Source organism: Pelophylax lessonae (genome assembly GCF_965119305.1).
Source record: "Pelophylax lessonae genome assembly, chromosome: 2".
Taxonomy (NCBI): Eukaryota; Metazoa; Chordata; class Amphibia; order Anura; family Ranidae; genus Pelophylax; species Pelophylax lessonae.
Genome location: NC_138769.1, coordinates 664706523 through 664730491, shown reverse-complemented (window position 1 = coordinate 664730491; position 23969 = coordinate 664706523). Strand labels below are relative to the sequence as shown.

Below are 23969 nucleotides of genomic sequence, written 5' to 3'. Positions count from 1 at the left end.
AAGTATGAACGACCTCTGGAGAGAGACCGTTCTCCTTCAGGACCTCGGTCTCAACAGCCAGGCCGTCAAAGCCAGCGACTGTAAAGCAGGATGGTAAATCGGTCCCTGAGACAGTAGATCGTCTCGAAGAGGTAGACGCCAAGGGGCGTCGACCGCCAGATTCACGAGGTCTGCGTACCAGGACCGGCGAGGCCAGTCCGGTGCCACAAGAATCACCGTGCTGCGTTCCGAGAGTAACCTGCGAAGGAACCTGGACAGCAACTGAATCGGTGGGAACGCGTACATCAGCCTGTACTGATGCCACGGGGCCACTAACGCGTCCGACGCGTCTGCCCGAGGGTCGCGCGTCCTTGCCACGAACCGTCTCACCTTGTTGTTGAGACGAGACGCGAACAGGTCCACATCTGGAAGACCCCACTTCGCGCACAACATCTGGAAGACAGCCGGGTGAAGAGACCATTCCCCCTGATCCAGGGTCTGGCGACTCAGATAGTCCGCCTGCCAGTTCTCCACCCCCGGAATGTGAACTGCCGTTATCGCCGGGACATGAGTCTCGGCCCAAGACAGAATGTCGGCCACTTCTCGAGCCGCCCGGGCACTCCTGGTGCCCCCTTGGTGGTCGATGTAGGCCACCGCCGTGGCATTGTCCGTCTGCACCCGAACCGGGCAGCCCTGCAGCCGGTCCGTCCAGCGATGAAGACAGAGATTTATCGCACGTAATTCCAGAATGTTGATCGGAAGGGAAGACTCCCCCTCCGACCAAGTCCCCTGGGCAGACAGAACGCCCAGAACACCACCCCAGCCCGACAGGCTGGCATCCGTGGTGATCACCGTCCACGAGATAGGACGAAACGACTTGCCCCCGGACACCATCGGGGACTGGAGCCACCACAGAAGGTCTCTTCTGGTGCGATGACTCAACGAGATCTGAAGATCCAGAGATTGAGGTCGCCCGTCCCACTTGGACAGGATCTCCGCTTGGAGACCCCGCGTGTGAAACTGGGCGAAGGGAATCGCCTCGAAGGCCGAGACCATCAATCCCAGACATCTCATGCACGTCCTTAAAGACGAGTGCGGAACGTCCCTGAGGGACCTGACTTCCTCCTGAAGAGTTCTGAGTTTGTCTTCCTGCAGGAAGACCTTCGCTTGTACCGAGTCCAGACTCATTCCCAGGTAGGGAAGACGAACCGACGGACTCAGCGTCGACTTTGGAAAATTTATCGTCCAACCAAACACCTGTAGAGTTTGCATCGTGACAGACAGGTCCTCCTCCAGACCCTGGCTGGTCGCAGACCGAACCAGGATGTCGTCTAGATACCCCAGGACAGAAATGCCCTGGGCCCTCAACAGTGCCAGAACCGGTGCAAGCACCTTGGTGAAGACCCGCGGAGCCGAGGCGAGACCAAAAGGCAACGCCACGAACTGGTAGTGATCCTCCGCAATGGCGAATCGAAGGTACCTCCGGTGACCTTCGAAAATGGGGATGTGAAGGTACGCATCCTTCAAATCGATGGAGGCCATGAATTCCCCCGGAACCAGGGCAGCCACCACCGACCGCAGGGATTCCATGCGGAACTTGCGAACCCGCACAGAGCGGTTCAGAGCCTTCAAGTCCAGAATTGGACGAACCTTGCCCTCCTTCCTGGGCACGGTGAACAGATTGGAATAAAACCCCCGAAATCTGTCCCGATGAGGCACCGGAACCACCACTCCCTGAGCCCTCAGGTCCCGCACCGCCAGGTGCAGGTCCCGCAAACGCTCTGGAGACAGTTGAAGATTTGAGGGAAAAAATCTGCTCTCCGGCCGAGAGAGAAACTCGATCTTGTAACCAGATCGAACGATTTCCTGAACCCATCTGTCCCGCACACGGGCCAACCAGGGCTGAAGAAAACCGAGCAAGCGTCCCCCCACCCCAAAACTGGGTGAGGGCGCCCCTTCAGGCCGCACTGTTATGGGCTGCAGATCCGGATTGGCCGGACTTCTGTTTACCAGACCAGGGCTTCTTCTGAGAGCCTTGACCTTTGAACGGCTTGCCCTTGTAGTGCGGCCGAAAGGCACGAAAGGACCCCTGAGGGGGCCGAAAATTAGCATGCTTCTTCCCAGAAGCCCCCTTAGCTTTGGGAAAATGGGGCAAGAGAGTGCTCTTACCCCCGGTGATCCCCTTAATCAACACATCCAGGGACTCCCCAAAAAGGCGAGACCCATCATAAGGTAGATTGGCTAAGGTCTCAAGTGAAGACTGGTCCACCGACCAACATTTTAACCAAATCAGGCGGCGAGACAACACCGCCACACTGTGCACACGTGCAGCCAACGGAACCAGGTCCAGGTCCGCATCACACAGATACATGACACCCTGGTGGATTTGATCCACCATATCCAGGGTCGCCGATGAGGCCGAATCGGCCACTAGGACGCGCCTAAGCATCTGCGTCCAACTTGCGATCGCCTGGGCCGCCATGAGAGAAGCAAACAGAGCCTTAAGCATAGAACCCGTAACAGAATAAGTATGACGGGTAAGAGACTCCAGTCTCCTATCCGTGGCGTCACGGAACACAGGGGAATCCTCTGCAGGAATCGCAGTGGCTTTGTTTAAAACCGCAATTGCGTGGTCCACTGGGGGTGGCACACACCACCTTTCATCAGTGGAAGGTGAAAAAGGATAACGCAGCTTGAATCTACTTGGTACAGCAAAAGGTTTGCGTAGATTGCGCCATTGTTCCTTAACAGCGCGCTGAAAATCATCATTGCAGGGAAAAACCTGCGGCGTCCTGCGTTTTCTCTGCGTCCCATAAGCCGCCAAGGCGGCGGGGGGACACACCTCATCCTGCAAACGCAGCGTTTGCTTTATGGAAGCAATCAACTCATCCATGATTGCAAGCTCTTCAGGCGAGCCAGGGGGAGAATTATCAACCCCCTCAACTTCAGCCTCCACCTCAGACCCTATTAGATCAAGAGAGGAGCGGGACCCCGATAAGGAGGCCCCCGCCATAACAGCCCTATCACCTTCACCCTCAGAATCAGAGGAAAGAGCAACTCTGGGCCTTTTAGTAGATTGAGCAGCCACCAGCATCTGCACCTGAGCAGCAAGGCCAGCCACAATAGTGGCCAAATCCCCCCCTGGGGGGGAGACAGCGGTCCCCTGGCTTTCCACCAAGGCTGTAGGAAATTTTCCCTCCTGAGAATCCATTGCCCCTGTAATGCCAGACAACAAAGGGTTAACTGCCCCTTTTAAGCAAGCGCGGCAAGCGCAGCCCACCGCACCACACTCAAGCACAATAAGACCCCCACAGGGAATATGCAAACTGAACACAGGCAATGGATAGCAAGAACAGAAGGGTAAAACCTGAGGAGACCCTCGCCGCTGCTGCTGCCTCGATCGGTGTTCCTGGAAAGAGGAAGTGATGCTGCCAGGGCGCTCTATGTAAGCCTATGGAGGCTACAAGAAAATGGCCGCCATGCATGTAAAACATGCGGCCAGAGCGGGTGTAGGCAAAATGGCGCCGTTTGGCGCCGAAACCGCCGCTCCACAGTGCAGTAAAAAACACACATTACATTCCAGTATCAGAATACATGTCAGATCGCCGCAGCGATCGCTGTATAGTGCCCAAACATGCCAAAAAACATGCCCCACAGCACACAGCTTCACACACTGATCAGCCTGACACAGACAGTGTCACACATCTCCCCCCCCCCCCCCCCCCTTGCAGCCCACAGCATGCAGCCGAGAGATAGGGAGACAAGCAGTGTGATTAAAGGCAGGTTACACAGTCCCAGACTGACACCCCCCCAGACAGACAGATCCCCACATAAATACACTTACCTCACATGGCGTGGGGGACCCGCACAGGCGAACAAGCCGCTGCACATGAGGCAGGGAGAGTCGCATTCAAGACGCACAAAATGGGGGTTAAGAAACCGCACAGCGTCCAGTGAGGTAGCCACCTCACCAATCATCCCTGCACCGAACAGGGATGGGTCGTTCACTGTGCCAGGAGCGTTACCTGGCTGAACGCTCGATGGCAGACCGGGAAGCCACTGACCCACGACCTGCGATCAGGGGGATCAGCCCGAGACCCAGTCTGCATGATCCTCTTCATCCGAAGAACTAACTAATGCTGACAAAAATAACAGCTAAGTAAAGGTAGAGAGAAAACTCAAACAAAATTTTAAAAAGAAGAAAGAGTCTGGGGCAGAAAGCCCCAGCACAGAAAAAGCCAGCCACTCCTGACAAGCTAGACATTAAAACTGAGATATGGTTGCAGGAAGTAGGAGGGTATTGACTGAGGGGACCACCCCTTGAGGGTGGGATATGTTAAAAGCTTTATTGTTAACATATTCTGTTGCCTAGCTACTCCTTCGGAGCAAAGTCTAATACCCCCATATGTGACGAATATGAAGAGGCGGCGACTGTCGGAGGACGTAAGAGAAAAATACTGATTTTAACTTGTAAACAACAAGTGTCAGAAATAGGCCCGGTTCTTAAGTGGTTAAGGACTATTAGGAAAAAATATAAAAAAACACTACTTACCTCTGCTCCTAAGCTCAAAGACACAATCTCATCTTCAAATGCTGAATGTGTATCAATGTGTGGGGGAATACCTGGGAAACAGTAGGAACACATTAGTATTTTTCACTGCTGGGTAAAAAAAAACTAAAAAAAAAAAAAAAAAAAACTTGTAGACAATATGTTTTATTGTACTTTCAAAGAAAAAGTTGTCAACACACATCCTCCCCCTTTCCACCCAAATTTAATAATTTCTACAGCCAGGTCTTAGCAAATAATCAAAGAACTAAAAAGCAATGAATTAATCAGTCCTTCCCCCTGATGGATTTTTCTGCTTAATGTGATTACACCAATCACACACACCCCACAACAAAATCAGTCAGAAACCAGTTAAGCTAGAAAGCACCAGGAGAAAACCCAGAATGACACATAAAAAGACTAGCTGCATGTAGATGGTGTCTCTAGTGGTATTTGAAGACAGGACCCCCAACACTGAAAGACTACAGTGCTGACCATCAAACTGCTTCACCAACTGCTTGGTTCTCTTTCCACTGCTGATAAGGCTGACACCAATTGCTTTCATATTGGAAAAGTGAGGGCAAAAAGGGGAAGTTAATTTTGGATGGATGGAAGTTTTTCTTTCTACATTGTACCCTTTCTGACTACACCTAAAGTGGAACTTAAGTTAGAAAATTCAAGCTAGATCACATCAGGCTGGGCCCTTTTACAGGTACAGCTGTGCACAACATAATAAACAAGTGCCTATACTATTTAAAATCCAGAAATACACTGCCCCAGAGGCTGATCTACTGACACCCTAAAGATTTACTGCTTCTCAGGGGCTCTGGGCTTCCATCAAATGGCAGCCACCTGGAGGCAATTTACAGGACACACTAGTTTTGGTAGCAAAAATTACTAATGTTAAATGCATGCTCCCTGCTAAAGAACATTATTTTTATCAAGTTGTTATGAGTTAAGTTCTGCTTGAACTATTTGGTATTTTTAAGCTGACAATGCAAAGCATCTTACTGATCACAGTAAAAAGAAAATTTTATTTACTGTGTATTTAGCATGGTATCCCGTATCTACTAAGCATGTCCACCTTGGCGCCAACATAAAAGACAGGAAAAAAAAAAAAGTTATACTCACCTAGGTGGATGCAGCATCGATCTAATCAATCAATCTCTGCTCTGCTCCTCCAGCTCTCACTGGAGTGCTGGGCTGTGCACGGGGCGGGAGCGGCTGGTTCAGTCTCCCAGTGGCTTGCTAAGAGGCTGATCCAGCTGCCGGTTCAGGCATCTGGGTGGATCCTGACTATAAAGTAAGGATCTTTCGAGAGCCTGGACCAGATGAAAATGGGTCACAGTAGTGTAGAATGAACTTGCCCTCCTGTGACCTACAGGAGAAGTATAGCTAAAATAGTTTTGGCCCTACTCCTCCTTTAAAGTATGTGCAAACGCTAACAGTGAACTTCTCTCACAGTTTTTGCTCCCTTTTGTTCTGTTAGGTATACCATTGGAAGTGTTTTAAAAGATATGTTGATTTTGTTAGAAATTTTGAGCTGTCCTTTGTCCTCTGCATACTTCCTAGGTTATCCCAAAAAGCCTTCCTAGCTCTTATCTTGGGCACCAGAATGATTAAGGCCCGTACACACGATCAGATTATCGAACGATCTTTCGTCCGTTTTTTGTTGCATGCTAGTCTGATGTGGAAAGTGAAGAAGTTACTTTCATATGAAAATTCCCGTACGACAGAATTTAACTTCAGAAGTGATGTCATGTGTTGAATTGTTTTGTATGTGTTCTTTTATTTCTGAGCATGCCTAGTCTTGCTCTTATGATTTTTTTTCGGACGAAAACTGTACTAATTAAACGAAAATGGGATGCTGTGTTGACGTACGATAAAAATTTTTATAGCCTCCACATCCAGATTTTGTCGTCCGAAAATTCGTAATAACTAACATTCCGAAAATCGCCAAATCGTTCGTCGGACGAAATTTTCCTTCCGATTTTCGTATCGTGTGTACAGGCCTTTAGTCTTTATGTTGTAGAGATCTGACAGTAGTAGAGTAGTTAAGCAAAAGTCAACACAACAGGACAGGGATGACAGTACACAGTCCACAAAAATGTGGTGCTGTCAGCCTACAACAGGACTTAAAGGAGATGTACTGCATGTTTTATTTTCTAATCTAGCCTTGACATACATTTCAAAAAATGGTCCTTATAGTGATGCGGTGCTTTTGTGCCTTCATCAGAAAATGATTCCCACCAGCTCACCTTGTCCTGGCTCATACTGGTTCACTGTTAGTTGGTCAGGCTTGTGTTTTATAAGCCCTTGCTGGAGGCATTTGTCCAGTACAGCATTGCAGGACTCTGGGAGACCTGTAAATACAGAAACATTCTATAGATATATTGTGGATGATAATCAATAAAAAAAAGTGAAACATACAGCAGCCCGAGACAGAAAGAGAAGTATTTAACATAAATGCATTTGCAATATATCTGTATATTCAAAGGGTAGTCACTTCTATTAAAATATAACATGCTTGATGAAAAATTATTTTACCCGTCAAATTTAACAGGAATGACGAACAATGATGTGACTCCTACTGTAAAACATGCTTACAGGTTTGCATTTATCAGGCATCATTAACAGGCTGGCCATGGTCTATCCAGACTAAGTCAATCTCCCACCCAGACCACTGTGATCACGCCACTTGGGCCCCATTCACACCTAAGCATTGTGTAGCTTAAAGCTTGAAGCTTAAAAACGCTGGAGGAGAAAAAAATAAATCAATGTTTCTCTATGGACATGGTTCACATCTCCACTCCATTTCACCTAATGCCAAACACCTGAAGCTCAAAAAAGTTCTGGAGCTTTTATTGTAGCTTAAATCGGGCAGATTTGGGCGTTTTTATTCCCACAGAAGTACATAGAAAGGCGCAACTCACGCGTTTTTTATGTGCTTTTGCGAGTTGTCTCGCAACTTGGCGCATTTTTCTGACTCAGGAAGTGGATGAATACATAGCAACAAATGATGAAACAGATGATCTTTTATATTGGCTAATAAAAAAACACCCAAGAGCAAAAACGCAGAAAAAAAAACATTAAGTCACGCCAAAGTCGCTCATAAACACGTGCCAAAAACGCTACGCTCAGGTGTGAATGCAGCCTTAAAGCAGACCTTCAGTCATTAAAAAAAAAAAACTAGCAGTGTGTACCAGGCTTTAGCCGAAATAGACAAAAAACCTCTAGTAATTTAGTGCTTTTGAAATATCCATTCAATATTAATGTGGAACCCCAGCCACAAATACTTTTCTTTTTAGTTATTGTGACTTTCTATCCTAGTGGCATTTAATTTAGCAGGTTCACTTCTCGTCGGTTTGCTTTAAGTCATGCTTTAAGACTTACCTCCAGGTAAAGGCTTGTCCTTGTCTATGTTATTATTATCATATCGGAACTCGTATCCAAAATGCTTCACTTGCCTGTGTTTTAACGCTTTCTGATTTTCTGCAATTATAAACAATGTTTTCTGTAAAGCATCATTTTTGAACAAATCCTTGACAAAAACTGCAACAAATCTCTCGATACCTGCTCTGTTTACATTACAAAGCTGCCAAGTTACTGCAGGGAGGAGGAGTAGAGGTGCTGGGAGAAAGAGGATTACAGAGTTAAGTGCTGTGAAGCTTGAATTGCTCCACAGTGCCTGCAACTACAGAAGTCAGGGATGGCTTTTTTAACCAGTCCTGGACCTCTCCATAGCAGATATACTGCTACAAGGTGGCCTTCCTGCGCTGAATCACTATATAAATATATACACACACATATACACACACACACACGTGATTCTGCACATCCGCCTAAGGGGCGTGTGCCGCCAGCAGCACGCTTCTGCTGTGATTACTTACAGCAGAAGCTGATCTGCGGGTGCAGGGCACTGGATGTTTGTCGACACCAGCCGATCACCGGGCAGAGACACAGAACAGAGCTCTGCTTATGTAAACAAAGTAGAGCTTCATTCTAACAGGGGAAAGGAGGGGGATGATGAATTCTGTGTCCCTAAGTAAAAGCACCTAACACAGTACATATAAACACAGGCTAGGCTTACCCCTTTGATTGCCCTAGATATTCAACCCCTTTCCCAGCCAGTGTCACTAGTACAGTGACAGTGCATATTTTTTAGCAATGATCACTGTATTAGAGTCACTGGTTCCCACAAAGTGTCAGTTAGTGTCCGATTGGCTGCCGCAATATTGCAGTCCCGCTATAAGTCGCAGATCACTGCCATTACTAGTATAAAAAATAAAAATGGATAAAAAAAATACCCATATACATACGAGAGTTAATGGACACTATAACTTTTGCACAAACCAATTAATATAGACTTATTGGGATTTTTTTTATTCAAAAATATGTAGTTGAATACATATTGGCCTAAATTCGTTAAGAACTATGGTTTTTAAAAACATTTTTATTGAATATGTTTTAGAGCAGAAAGTATTTTTTTCATAATTGTCAGTCTTTTTTGTTTAAAGTGGAAAAAATAAGAAACAAACACAGTAGTGATCAAACACCACCAAATAAAAGCCCTATTTGTGGGGAAAAAAGAACAGAAATTTTATTTGGGTAAAGCGTTGCATGACCGCACAATTGTCAGTTAAAGTAACGCAGTACCGTATTGCAAAAAATGGCCTGGTCATGAAGGGGGGTAAATCTTCTGGAGGTCAAGTGGTTAAAGCTAATTCACTGGATGTTAACTGTAAAGAATTTTTAGAGCAGAGGGGAGGGGCCTGATCATGGCGCACGCAGGGAGCATGTGCTAGGAGCTCAGAGGATTCCCGTTATAAGCGGCTTGTACGGCATACCTCCGCTAACCATCTCCCCCGGCGTGAGTCCTGCTGTGCTCTCCTGTGGCGACTCATCCCCGACGTGTCTCCAGAGAGGCCGTGGCTGACGGACGGAAAGTAGAGGAGGAGGTTAGTGGTGGGTTCCCTCTGGCGAGGGAGAAACACATGCTGGAGCGGCCCCGGGATCTCCTGAACGTGGGCATGGGCGGCACAGATGGATCCCCTGCAGCCACAGCTTAAGCGTGACAGGACCATATCTTGGAGAAAAAGCAGATGGAAGAACGGTGTGAGTCACTGGGACTGGAATTGATAATATGCACTGGACATTTAACATTGCAATGCAAAATATATTAAGATCAATGGCAGCATAGGACATCTTTTTTTTTCCTTAAAACTAAAACAGGAAAAAGGGAATGAGAATCACTGGACTGTACAGCATACTACCTGGTGTTAAATAAAAACACTAATATTACTCTGGGAATGTCTTAGCAGGGAATACAGAGCTACAGATCCCAGCGCAGTGTAAGGAAAAACAGCACTGCACTTTTAAAGGGACAGACCCAAAGGGGGTATAGCACTGGTATATATACACTAGGGGAGCCGCATCCAAAAGAGGCATCACAGATAAACTGCAGCCCCTAGACCAGCTGGTCCGCCAGCTCAGCAAAGGCAGGGGGGAGCTACTCCCCCCTCCAGGTCACAAGGTAAAAGCTTAGCCTACTGAGTCAGAGTTTGCGACACCAGGGCAATGGTGAATACCAGCTTCAGTGCCGAACCGGCCACAGTGAATATACTGTGGGCCAGAGCCTCCGCCTTTCTGTCAGCCTGATACTTAAAGACGGGGGACTCTTCACCTGGAATCATGGATGCCTTGTTCAATCTGGAAAAGAAAGGCTCCACCACCGGTGGAACAGTCCACTTCTTAATAAGGGACTTCTCATAGGGGTATCGCCTAGCAAATCGCTTAGGGACCCCAAGGGAACGCTTTGGTCCTCCCCTCTCTTTCGCGACAATTCCGTCAAAATAGGCGGGGAAAGGAAACCTCTTTGCCACTCTGGATTCGGCGGCCAAATTAGATTCAGGATCTGATGAGACAGATGAGGCAGGGGAAGGCGGGGGGTCTTTTTGCTAGCCCGTCGCCCGAAAACCACCTCCACCCGGATCACAAAGAACTCCAGGTCCGCCATCAGAGCATCGATGGACGTTAGGGACCCAGAGGGCCCCGCAGCCTCAGAGAGGGGATCAGGTGGGAAGATGTGCTCCAAAGACTCCATGTGTCACCACAGGGACCCCACAAAAAGTGTAAAACACTGCAAAGGGACAACCCCCACAGCTCTGGCAGCAACACCCAGTCGCCAGGAACAAAGCACCAAGTGATCCTCAGCAGAGAGGGAGAGGACCCCACCAGAAACGGGCACCTGCTGCCACCAGGATAATCTGCACTCTACGCGCAGCGATTAGGAAGTGAAAAGATCCAGGAGTCAGCACCAGGGGATGAGGAGGCGAGCCCACCACCGAAATCGCCGCCCACAGGGATCCACTGTTATGGCCGCCGCTATTTTAAATGGCAAACCACCGCAAAATGGCCGCCAGACTACACAAACATGGTCACTGTGCATTGAGCACACAGACCACAAGAAAGTGGCGGATTAACGCAGGTCCCAGGGACCCAGAAGGGATCCCTAGGCCTCAAGGACAGGCCCGGACAGGACGGGGGGGGGGGGGGCCTGCTCCATCGCCAGCTAGAGCTCTGCCCCCACCCCAGGAGGTGGACCAGACCACCCAGGCAGCCCCAGCATAAGTGGAGGGGGGTAGAATGGGGGGGGGGGGGACAGGTGAAAGGGTGTACCTGTCGAGAAGGAGGGGAAACCGGGGGTCTGACTATCCGAAGGAGGGGCCCATGTACACCCCAAAACCCTCCAGGTGGAGAGGGGGGGCAGCTACTCACCATACCAGGAACCAGGCGGCATTGTTCCAAACAAAGCCTGCTCTCAATCGAAAACGGGGGGGGGGTCTCTCAGCCAGGAAGAGTGCTCCGATTCAGGCCGAGACCCGGTCGTATGCGACCTCGCGAGACATTTAACTCGCAGGCCAGCCCCCGTCCAGTGGGGCTATGTCGCGGCCGACCTAGCGCGGAGCTGATGTCTGTGTGCGCTCGCTGGCCATACTGGTGTGACCACTGGATCTAGATTATCCAGCCCATTGCACAGTCCGGCAGTTGATTGTAGCAAGGAGTATACGCTGGCAAATATATACTGCCCCAATAAGAACCCAATAAATTACTACTATATAAAGTGGTTGTTAAGCCACTTCATAAACTATACGCAATCTCCTCTGTTATAAAGCCTCCTATGGTGCAGTGTATGTCCTTTGTAAAAAAGATGCCCATTTCTACCTGATTTCACAGCGCAGATCAGCGGTCACTTGACTCCTCACAGCTGCCGCTCCTGATCTGACAGCTAGAGTGGGAGGGGCCAAGATTCCCTCACTGACGTCAGTCGGGAGGTGGTGAGCCGAGACGTCGGCAGGGGAGGAGGGGAGCCTCGAGGAGTCACGTGTCCGCCAATCTGCGCTGTGAAATCAGGTAAAAATAGGCATCTTTTTTACAAAGGACATACACTGCAGCATACTAGGCTTTATAACAGAGGAGATTGTGTGTGAGGTCTAAAGGTATTTCAGCAGCAGAAAGAGGGGGGGGGGGCGGGATTGGTAAGAGCTGACAGGTAGGGAGGGGAGCAGGGAGGACAACAGAGGAGAGCAGAGAGCAGGGCTGCGGATGAAGGAGGCACATACACTGACCATGGAGTATGGGCTCAGCAGTCTTGATACACTGTGGTCAGTGTACAGAAAGGAAGGCAGAAACTGGCAGGATCAGCCAGATATTTTAGGTGATACAGGAGACCAAAGGACACAGCACAAGCACAGTGCTGTATAACATGCTTTAAAAAGGAGCAGGATCCATTTTTTTTTTTTAGGGTAACACACGCTTTAAGGCAGATTTTGAGAGAACCTATGGAATTTAAAGTAGGTAAAGTGATAGTGGCAGGAGGTTTTAATTTCTCAATGGATCCACAGCTTGATGCATTGGGTCGTGCCCGAAGGAGCAAAGTGCATCAACTTAAGGTACTGAAAAAACATTCTACCAATATCAATTAATAGATGTTTGGGGAATCCAACACCCGAATGTAACGGATTATAATTTTTTTCTCCTCCGTATGCGGGACATTTTCAAGACTGGATTAAATATTGGTAGAACATAGATTACTGGACATTGTAGGTAAAACATCTATTGAAGTAATAACCTGACCAGTAATAACGGAAATTAAGATGACAGAGGAACAGAATAAGACAAATAATTGGAGACTAAATGAGACACCAATACAGGATCAAGAGGTGGAAGGGAGAATAAAGAAATAGAACATTACTTCCTGTTAAATAAGACACAAGAAGTAACAGAAGCCACAGTATGGGAAGCTCATGAAGCCTACATCAGTGGTATTCTGATAGAAAATTACGATGCTAGGCACGTTACTCCTGTGCTCAGAATCAGGTTCTCAGGCTGCCTTTATCCCTGAACTCTCACTTGGCATCCACTAATGGGTAAGCCTTGCTGCCCTCTACGACTGGGGTGGTCGATAAAACACTGTAAACATAAACAAAAAGAAGGGCGCACCAGCCTAGCGCATTATCCTTAGTAGGCTTTTATTAATAAAATATTAAAAAGTGGCTACTCACAAACATGCGATGTAAACCAGCATATCAATTCCATTGAGCAACGTCCATGTTGTAAGAGTCCAATGTCTTGTAAAGATGAAAGGCTAACGCATTTCGAGGCTGTGCCTCTTCCTCAGAGCCTAAGGGCCATGTCTAAACCCTTGTTATTGTGCATATGTGTGGATGGTCATATGGTCTGGTATGAACTTAATAGCATTATTTTTGTTGCAATTTTTCATGTAAGTTATGGGCAAGCAGTCATTGAGGTGGGAGTCAGTACCCCATGTATATAGAGTTCTATTGTTTTGTATAAACATTTGTCTGTACTAGGGTTTGGTTAAAATCAATTGTGTAGCCACGCCCACAAGGGAGGTATCTCCTCCCCTAATCTCAAAGGTCAAGTGGAGGTTATTTCTACTATATATATATATATATCTCAAGGGTTTAGACATGGCTCTTAGGCTCTGAGGAAGAGGCACAGCCTCGAAAGAAGGTGCGCCCTTCTTTTTGTTTATGTTTACAGTGGTATTCTGATATCAATATATCAATAGAGAAAAAAAAAACAAAGACTTAATAGGATAAAATCAAATATTAAAGGAATTTACACACCGCATCTCCGATCTCAGTAAAGGGCCTACTGACGTAGGTTCTTTACCATGTGATCAGCTGTGTACAATCACAGCTGGTCACATAATAAATAGGAAGTGCCGTTGATCGGCATTCCTCAGTTCGCGCCTGACAGAGCATTGATTACCAGTGCAGACCCTTGGGGGATGCCACTAGAGCCACCAGGGATTGCCCACCCATGGCCACCAGGGATGCCCACATATGGCCACCAGGGATGCCCACCCATGCCACCAGGGATGCCAATCAGTGCTCAGGGAGCCTGTCAGTGCCCTCCTCATCGGTATTGCCCATCATTGCAACCCACCAGTGCCCATCATTGCCGCCCACCAGTGCCGCCTATGAGTGCCCATCAGTGCTGCATATCAGTGCTACCTATCAGTGCCATATATCAGTACTGCATATCAGTGCCGCCTATCAGTGCCCATCAGTGCTGCATATTAGTGTCTTATCAGTGCCTCCCCATCAATGCCTGCCAGTGGGGCCTCATCCATCAGTGCTCGTTAGTGCAGGAAAAAATGTATTTATTTACAAAATTTTATAACATTTTTTTTTTTTCAAACTTTTCGGTCTTTTTTTATTTGTTTAGCAAAAAGGAAAAAAACCGTGTGGTGATCAAATACCACCAAAAGAAAGCTCTATTTGTGGGAGAAAAAAAATGACATAAATTTGGTTTAGGTACAATGTTGCATGACCGCGCAATTGTCATTCAAAATTTAAGAGCGCTAAAAGCTGAAAATTGGCCTAGGCAGGAAGGGGGTGAAAGTGCCCAGTACTGGTTAAAGAGGGACCCCCAGCCCTGCTTCTGTCAGTAGTTGCTGAAAAAGCATTTGACAGGTTGTACTGGGGTTTCATGTTAGCGACACTAGAGGAAATAGGGATGGGTCCAAGAATGATCCAGTGGATTAAAACATTATATAAGTACCCAACGGCAGCAATTAAGAGAAAAGGAATTCTATCTTAGCCCTTTGAATTGAATAATAGAATGAGACAGGGGTGTCCCCCTCTCTCTCTTATTCGCATTATCGCTGGAACCTCTACTTGCAACTATTAGAAACAGTATAGATATAAAAGGAGTGAAAATAGGAGAGGAAGAACAAAGTGGCAGCAAATGCAGATGATATTTTGTTTTAGGTTTCAAATCCCAGAACATCTCTTCCAAATGCAAATATAATGAAATCCTAGAAATAATATGGAGAATTATCAAATTTCAAAATAAACCTGATAAAATGGGAAATCTTAAATATAAATGTGGATATAAAGAGGAGCAATGTTTGCAAGAAAAATTCCAGTTTGAATGGCAGAAGAAATGCAAATATTTAGGGGTAAATTTAACAGCTACCTGGAAGGAACTGTATGAATTGAACTACATCCTGCTATTAAAATAAATTAAGGAAGAATTGAGATAAACCTCAATGAGGCCACTCTCCTGAGTGGGGCATTAAAATATAATCAAAATTAGTATTTTACCAAAAGTGCTTTAGAAGTTCCAGATGCTCCCGATCCAAGTGCCACAAAGTTATTTTAATATATTAATAAAGAGGACACTGGGGTTTATATGGAAACACAAACAACCAAGAATTTAAATTTGCTACAATAAGTAAAGGTAAAACACAAGGGGGATTGGCTGTCCCATATTTTAACCACTTCTGGACCGGAAGGATTTGCCCCCTTAAGGACCAGGCCATATTTTGTGATTCGGCACTGCGTTACTTTAACTCGTGCGACGCTGTACCTAAATAAAATTGATGTCCTTTTTCCTACAAATAGAGCTTTATTTTGGTGGCATTTGATCACCTGTGCAATTTTTATTTTTTGCGCTATAAACAAAAAAAGAGTGACAATTCTGAAAAAAAAAATATATATATATATATATATATATATATTTTTCACATTCTGTTATATACCATTCCCAAAAAAAAAAAAAAAAAATTAAAAAATCCAATTTTTTTAACAATTTAGGCCAATTTGTTATTTGCTACATATTTTTGGGAAAAAAAAAAAAAAAAAAAAAAATCGCAGTTATCGTATTTTGATTGGTTTGCACAAAAGTTATCTCGTCTACTAACTACCTGAAAGATTTATGTAATTTTTATTGTTTTTTGCGATCTGCGATTTTTTGAGGGACTGCGACACTGCGTAGGACAGATCAGACCCCTGACTGATATTTTTGGGGGGACCAATGACATTACTACAGTAATCAGTGCTAAAAATATGCACTATTACTGTAATAATGACACTGGCAGGGAAGGGGTTAACACTAGGGGTGATCAAAGGGGTTAAATGAGAGCCTAGGGGCGTGTTTCTAACTGCAGGAGGGCGTGGCTTGTGAAGTGATCACAAAGACCTGTGTTTCTATATAGAAGGATCACAGGCGCTCTGTGATCATTCCAGGGAGAAGAACGGTCAGCTGTGTTTACAAAAGCGGCGGGGGAGCGATCGCGGGTGTCAGGCAGCAATCGGAGCTGCCTGCCCGTGCATTGGCTTCCCCGCTGACGAGCGGGGCAGGAGCGCGCCGCCAGCAGCCTGCCAGCACCTACGGTGGTTTGCGCAGGAGTTGTTGCCTGACGCAGTATAAAAGATACTACAACGTGGTCTTATTAACACGAGTTATGGATATGTTGGATCCATATGGAGTTATGGATATGAAATATAATTTGAAAGAAGAAAGTCGGGTTACAATTGAAAAGGTATAAAAGTAAGATACCATTACACAAGGTGATATTGGTGCCACAACAATATCACTATTCAAAAGCACACTTACAATGCTGGTAAATAAAATATGAGATTTAATGCACAGAGAAAATGGGATTATTATTCGCCAATAATATCATTATCAGGGACAGATTTTTTTTTTTTTTTTTTGCCAGGGAATAAGACACTGATTAGGGGTTGGATAAAGGATACGAACGCACAATTAAAAAAGGAGAGATATGTACACTATAGGAATTAAGACAAAAAAAAAAGAGAATTCATATTGATTAATGAAAAAAGGTCACCAATTAAAGCACTTTATAAAGACACTATCTCACCCAATAAGACTAGGCGAAAATGTATTACCATTTGAAAAAATGCTCAGCTCACAATCTGCTCCAAGGCACTGCATTTCCCAGGTATATAAGACTCTTACCAGGATCACGGAACCTGAAACTCCACCCTATCTGGAGAAATGGGAGGCAGAGCTTGACGCAGACAGGAGCGAACAAGAAAAAGAGGAAATACTGAAATTAACAGACGGGACAGCGATAGATGTAAATACGAGAGAAATTAACTATAAATGCCTATCAATATGGTATACAACACCTGCCAAAGCACAAAAATGCCAATCAGAAAAATCACCACTTTGTTGGAGAGGATGTGGGATAATTTTTTTTGGTGTGAATGCCCAAAGATACAAGAATTCTGAGAAGAAATTATACAACAGATTCAGGGAATAACAGGACTAGAGATGTCTAAAAATCCTGAAACCCATCTATTCCATAATACTAAACTGACAATTAAGCAATATAAAAAGGCGGTGACACCACATCCAATAAACGCAGCAAAATCTCTAATTCCAAAATCCTAGGAAAGTACCAGAGAGTCCAACGTTGAGAGATTGGGTTAAAAAGATAGAAATTATTTATATTATGGAAGAACTGTATTATGGGAAAAATGAAATAGGAAAATTCATAAACATCTGGAGAGATTGGATAGAATTTAAGAGTACAAATAAATATTTTGAATTAAGGGAATCTGAAACAAAACATAGGGAAGGAATAGAGGAAGAAGAGATTACGACGCAAGTGTAACGGGAAATGGGGGAGGAGGGAAAAAATTATATGTAAAGGTTTCTTCTTTTTATTGAAGTAAACACATGTATTTTGTATATTGGAAAACTAATAAAATTAAAAAAAAAAAAAAATAAAAAAAAAAAGGAAAGATTTTTTAGATTTAACAAAGAAACATGATTCTTTGTTGAGATGGAATCTTTTATATTTGGTCCCATCAGAAACTATTGACATTTTCCAATCTGAATGGAAATTCAAAGCTTTTTCCAGCAAAAATGTAAAAATACACTTGTTACTTTTATTATATCTAAAAGAAAATGGGAAACATTGCAAGATTGATCTAACTAAAAGTGTTTGGGCACCTTTAGATATTTTACTTATATCAATGTATTTTCCTATCCAAAATGAATCGTTCCTGTTCATATATTTATGCTCTAGCATTATATCTAGACCTTGCTATCGGCTTTGTATTGTGTAGATTTTATACTGTGCATACTTACTGCAGTTATCCGTCTCCCAGTGAATGCTTTCCAGCAACGTCAGTTCTTCTGCGGGAGAGACAAAATCTTCTACAATGATCAAGCCGGGAGGTAAAGGGGGAGGGGACATCGCCTGTACATCAACTGGAAATAAAAGTAAAAGCACCATATTTTTGGTCGATTTTGTTTTAACATTTATACATTTATAGATTGATGTTTGACATTGTGATTTTCATTGTATTTTTACTAATAAACAGTAAATACAGAGAGCAACCAGGATGGAGGCCAAATGTGTAAATACTGCACTTCTGGAGAACATATAAAGCCAGTGTAGGGTAATCTCACATTAATGCAGGACAACTAGACAACCTGGTAAAGTAGAATGTAATATGAGGCGCTAGAAGAGTATGATAACTTATATCTACTAATCTTCAATTGCAGTAGAAAACATAATAAACATTTATTCTGCAGTCAAAAGTAAGGCCTCAGTAATGCTCATAAGCCTCTTGTGTTGGTGCAGGAGAAATGGATCTGGGAAGCAAAAAATTGGATTTTTGTCTTACCGTAAAATTCTTTTCTCTGATGTTCATTGACTGACACAGCTCCAGAATATTAACCATTGGGTTATGCTGCCCCCTACAGGAGTAGGACACTAGGCATGAAAAAGCTTTACCACGCCTATGGGGCAGTCCCAAGGGATATACTCTCACACTCTGCTATAGGCATTCTGTTTTGTTGCAAGCAGTGTCAGAAGCAAGCCAACTCCACATAGCGGTGGGTGCTGTGTCTGTCAATGAACATCAGAGAAATGGATTTTACGGTAAGTCAAAAATCCCATTTTCTCTTTCGTTCATTGACGGACACAGCTCCTGATTGTTCTTAACCATTTGGAAGTCCCAAAGCAGTTAACGTGAGAGGTGGGAAAAAAGCAGAAAAAAAATTCCCAAGGCTAACCATAACCAACCAAGTAACATGGAGCTCAATCATACACAAATGGAACTCACCTGAAAAAAACAAAACACCCTCAAAAAGGACCAGGTCCTCTACACAGCAGCCAGAAAAACCTTGCGCCCAAAATAGGCATGCGCAGAAGCCAACACATGCACTTTATAAAAATTTTGTAAAAGTGTGCACAAACGACAGGTGCCTTGCAAACCTGCGCCACTGACGCTTGAGGACAGAAGCCCAGTAGACACTAAGCGCTCTAGTAGAGTTCTCCTTGACAGGGTAAGGAGGAACCTGATCCTGGTGCAATAGGCCTGCAATAGGATCTGTCTGATCCATCTGGAAATGGTCGCAGAAGAAGCAGACAACCCTCTGTGAGGTCCGTCCGCGAACACAAATAGAGAGTCTGATTTCCTAAAAGACTCCGTAGCTGTCAGGTACACCCTAATTGCCCGGACCACATCCAAGGCATGCAAGGCAATTTCCTTTGGAGGTTTTGCCTGGGACACAGGGAAGGCAGCACAATGTCCTCATTGAAAACGACAGTCAGAGACCACCTTAGGAAGGAATGATGCACAGGGGCGAAACATCACCTTATTCTTGTGAATCACCAATAAGGTGAACGACAGGATAACGCCGCCTGTTCTGACACCCTGCACGCAGAGGTGATAGCCACCAAAAAAGGCCACCTTCTGGGGCAGCGCAAGCAGGTAAACCTCCCAAATATTTTCAAAGTGAGGCTTCTGTAGAGCTAAAAGCACCACATTAGGATCTCAGGGCGGCAACAGAGCCCGCACTGAAGGAACCAAATGTCGGACACCCTGAAGAAAGGTACGCACCAGGGAGTGTGAGGCCAAAGGTCGTTGTAAATAGACCGCCAAACCTGATACCTGGCCCTTGATGGGCCATTCAAAAAGAAAATAAAAAAAAAAAAAGAAAATCACCAGGACCAGAGATCCCAGCAAGGAACTAGGTCCTTACTCCGGATTAGGCAGAAAAATTGTTTTTTTCAGGTAAGCTCCAGTTGTTTTGGTTGAATGCCTCTTTACCTAGCTGGCTATAATTAGCCTTGGGAATTTCTTTTTCGCTGTTCCCACCCCTCATGTTTAACACTGCTTTGGGACGTCCCAATGGTTAAGAAGATCAGGAGCTATGTCCGTCAGTGAACGAAAGAGAAAATGGGATTTTTGACTTACTGTAAAATCCATTTCTCTGATCTTCATTGATGGACACAGCACCCACCCCTCTGTGGAGTTGTAATTCTTCTGATACTGCTTGTAACAAAACTGAGTGCCTATAGCTGAGAGTGGGTGTATACCCCCTGGGAATGCCCATAGGCGTAGTCAAGCTCTTTCCTGCCTAGTGTCCTACTCCTGTAGGGGGTAGTATAACCCAATGGTTAAGAAGAATCAGGAGCTGTGTCCGTCAATGAACGAAAAAAAAAAAAAACTTTTGCTTCCCAGATCCATTTTTCTTTTGTTTAACTGTACTTGCATATACATGCCTTTATCTGCATAAAACCAGGCTAAACGGTCCAGAAACAGAAAGACCAAATGTACCCATACACTTCTTCAGCTGTGCAGTGTCACTTTATTTAGATATTGCTTAGAGTCACCTTAATTTATTCATTATATAAGTATTTATTTACTCACTTGTTATTGATATAACCATATCACTTAGCACTCTCCTATTTACAGATCCTTGTTTTTTGCACCATAGCCTATTGGTTCATCTCATTGGTTATTTATTCTTCACCTTTTTATTTGGTACCAGTAATACCACAGGACCTTATCCATTATTGTTCAATTGGTTTGCACCTGAAGGCACAAGTCACTTTATTTATTGTCTGTCTGGCTTGTATTTAATAACATATCACACTGTGATTGCCTTTTACATCATACCTATCCTCTGCCGTCTACCTACCCATCTCTGACTTGTATTTGCCATTTGATTTATTTATATCACCATTGTCATCTATATAAGTTTATTGTTTGTTACTTACTTATATTGCTTACCAATATCAACCATCTATACCAACACTACCATTTCTAGGCAGTGCCGTCCCTTTTGTCCCCCCCCCCCCCCCTTTCCATTGTCGAATATAACTCTGGTTATATTTGAGGGAGGCCGCAGCCTACACTATCCTCCCCCTCTCCATTTTTCCGTAGCACAGAGCTTACTTCTCTTTCTTCTGTCAGACAGGCAAGGAGAGATCAGCAGTTTCAGCTAAGCTGGAACTGTGATCTCTCTATGCCTGTCACAGAACCACCCCCCCCCCCCACACACACACACACACACACACACAGTCAGTAAGCATATTAGGCACACATTGAACCCCTTTGATCACCCCCAGTATTAACCCCTTCCCTGCCAGTGTCATGTATACAGTAACAGTGCATAATATTTAGCACTGATTACTCTATTAATGTTACCAGTCCCCAAATAGTGTCAAAAATGTCAGTTAGGGGTCCGATCTGTCCGCTGCAATGTCGCAGTCCCGCTAAAAATCGCAGATCGCTGCCATTACTAATAAAAAAATAAATAAAAAAGTCCAAAAATCTATCCCGTAGTTTGTAAACGCTATAACATTTGCGCAAACCAATTAAAATACGCTTTTTGGGATATTTTTAACAAAAATACGTAGCAGAATACAAATTGGCCTAAACTGATACATTTTAATTTTTTTAATTTTTTTTATTGGGAATGTTTTATAGCAGAAAGTAAAAAATATGGCGTTTTTTTCAAAATTGACGCTCTTTTTTTGTTTATAGCGCAAAATCTAAAAACCGCAGAGGTGATCAAATACCACCAAAAGAAAGCGCTATTTGTGGGGGAAAAAGGACATAAATTGTATTTAGGTACAGCATTGCACGACCGCGCAATTTTCCGTTAAAGTAACGCAGTGCCGAATCGTAAAAAAATGGCCTGGTCATTAAGGGGATAAAACCTTCCGGGGCTGAAGTGGTTTAACAGAATCTTGACTACAACAATATTTGCACATGCAACACAGTTTATGCCAACATAGAAGAGGCCTTATTTACCACTACTTTCCTCATCACCATTATGGTAATATTTCCTAATTAATTTGTTGCATCAGAATGTAAATGTTGCACATAAGAACTATCTGAATTTGTTTCATGTCAGAATTAACAAAAAAACTGTTGCACTGCTTTCATGAATTTGGTGCAGGTGAATATGGCCGTAATGCTAGAGAAGTGGTGCAAATGCTTTAATAAAATTGGCCCCAGTGTGTTAAAGTTAGAAAGATGTTCACCTAGAGAGATATTAGCTTCCCTTTACTAGCTACCCTCCTATCTCTAGGTTCCACTGCTGTGCACTTGCTAACTGCTAAGACCAATGGCCATCACTCAATACTCATACTATTAGACCTTTCTGCTTTCATATGGTGGATAACCCGGGGGCGTGTCCAAGATGGCGACTTGAGCAGACGTGCCTGCTGAGAGCTCCGAGAGCGATTTATCCTGACTATACTCCGTGACTCCTTTTCCTACTTACCTTGGCCGTTTCGGTCCTCTGCATGCCCAGCCGATCATCCGCCCGACCGCAGCGGGCGAAGAAGCTCCGTTTTCCGCAGCCTGTGCAGTCCCCCGAGGCCCCCGCTCCCACGCAGACTAGGCCGCAGCCGCCTTGCCCTTCCTGCAAAATGGCCTCTCAGATGGAGCAACACCCTGCTGCCGAGGTCCCGCTGCCTGGCATCCCGGAGGTCATGGCGGCCATAGTGGCCTGCCAGACGGCACTCACCACGAAGATCGAGGCGGTGCAACTGGATGTCTGTCTGATGCGGCAGGACTTTGACAAGATCCGGTCCCGTCTCACGGAGGTGGAGCAGCGTGTTGGCCCGGTGGAGGATGTGGTGGCTGAACATACGGCCTCCCTGCGGGTCCTGCATACCAAGGTGAGGGCCCTGGAGTTCCGTGCCGAGGACGCCGAGAATCGCAACCGGCGCAACAACCTCCGGATCGTGGGACTCCCGGAGGGGGCGGAAGGTAGGGAACCGACGCTGTTCGTGGAGGAGCTGCTCCGGTCCTTGCTGCCTACGGCCCGCTACTCCCAGCATTACACCGTAGAGCGGGCTCACCGGGTCCCTCCTCGCCCGGGCCCGGAAGGCTCCCCCCCTCGCACTCTGATCCTTAGACTGCTGAATTTCAGGGACCGGGATGAGACCCTGCGGGCGGCTCGGGCGGCGGGGTCTCTGTCTTACCAGAATGCCAAGCTCATGATCTTCCCAGATTACACCGTGGAGACGCAGAAGCAGCGCCGTTCCTTTGATGCTGTCAAGGCTGCGCTCCGGTCTCGGGGCATCAAGTATAATATGCTGTTCCCGGCTAAACTCCGAGTGATTGATGGTGAATCTACACGTTTTTTCACGGATCCTAGAGATGCATCGGACTGGCTGGAGCGCCTTCCCCCCCGTGGCTGAGTGGGTATCTATTGCCCAGCGTTGTTTACATCACCTATATGTCACCGCTGGCTTGTTTGCTCTACCCTTCCTGGTTTTTCCATAAGCCCTGGCTGCCATGTTGGCGGTGACTTGCACCACCCTTGTTGGATTGATTGCGGCCCTGCGCCTGGACGCCCAAGGATTGCTGTCTGCACCTGCGGTCGAATGAATGGCTGGCTGACTTGAACTCATTGGACCTACAGATTTGGATCCGGTTTGTGATGCTCTCGGCTGCACCATGCAGCTGCACTTGACTGGTACCGGTTGTGCCTGCCTTACCTGAGAGCCCGTTGGCCCTTGGTATCACGTCACCTGTTTGACTTGTTTGTTGTGGGGTGTTAGGGGATCCATGCCTGCCCTTGTTTTTGGGTCTGGCGGGGTGGGGGGGGGGGACCGTGGGTTGTTTTGTTCTGACTCGCATGCTGCATTTTTTTTTGTTGTTCATTGTTGGATAACCTGCGAGCTCAGGGGTTTGTATGTACAAGGTTTTGTTTTTCTGGTTGCTCTTTATTTTGTGCCTGGTGTGGCTCCGGCCCTCTGTGGGACCCTTGAGGGGGTCTGGATGGTGTGCGGGTGGCCTGGCCCCCCGGCTTTCGGTGGAGTGGTGGTGCGGGCCTATCC

At 45.7% G+C, this 23969-nt stretch overlaps 1 protein-coding gene across 1 annotated transcript in view; it reads right to left on the bottom strand.

Moving 5' to 3' along the window:
• Positions 1-23969, bottom strand: part of ALKBH8 (alkB homolog 8, tRNA methyltransferase) — a 113004-nt gene that overhangs the window by 52481 nt on the left and 36554 nt on the right. Inside the window, exons 4-7 of the mRNA XM_082245351.1 lie at positions 17963-18085; positions 7919-8017; positions 6784-6888; positions 4532-4602 (exon numbers count right to left, since the gene is read on the bottom strand). Of these exons, the coding sequence (XP_082101477.1) occupies positions 4532-4602; positions 6784-6888; positions 7919-8017; positions 17963-18085 (398 nt within the window). The remainder of the gene's footprint in view (positions 1-4531; positions 4603-6783; positions 6889-7918; positions 8018-17962; positions 18086-23969) is intronic.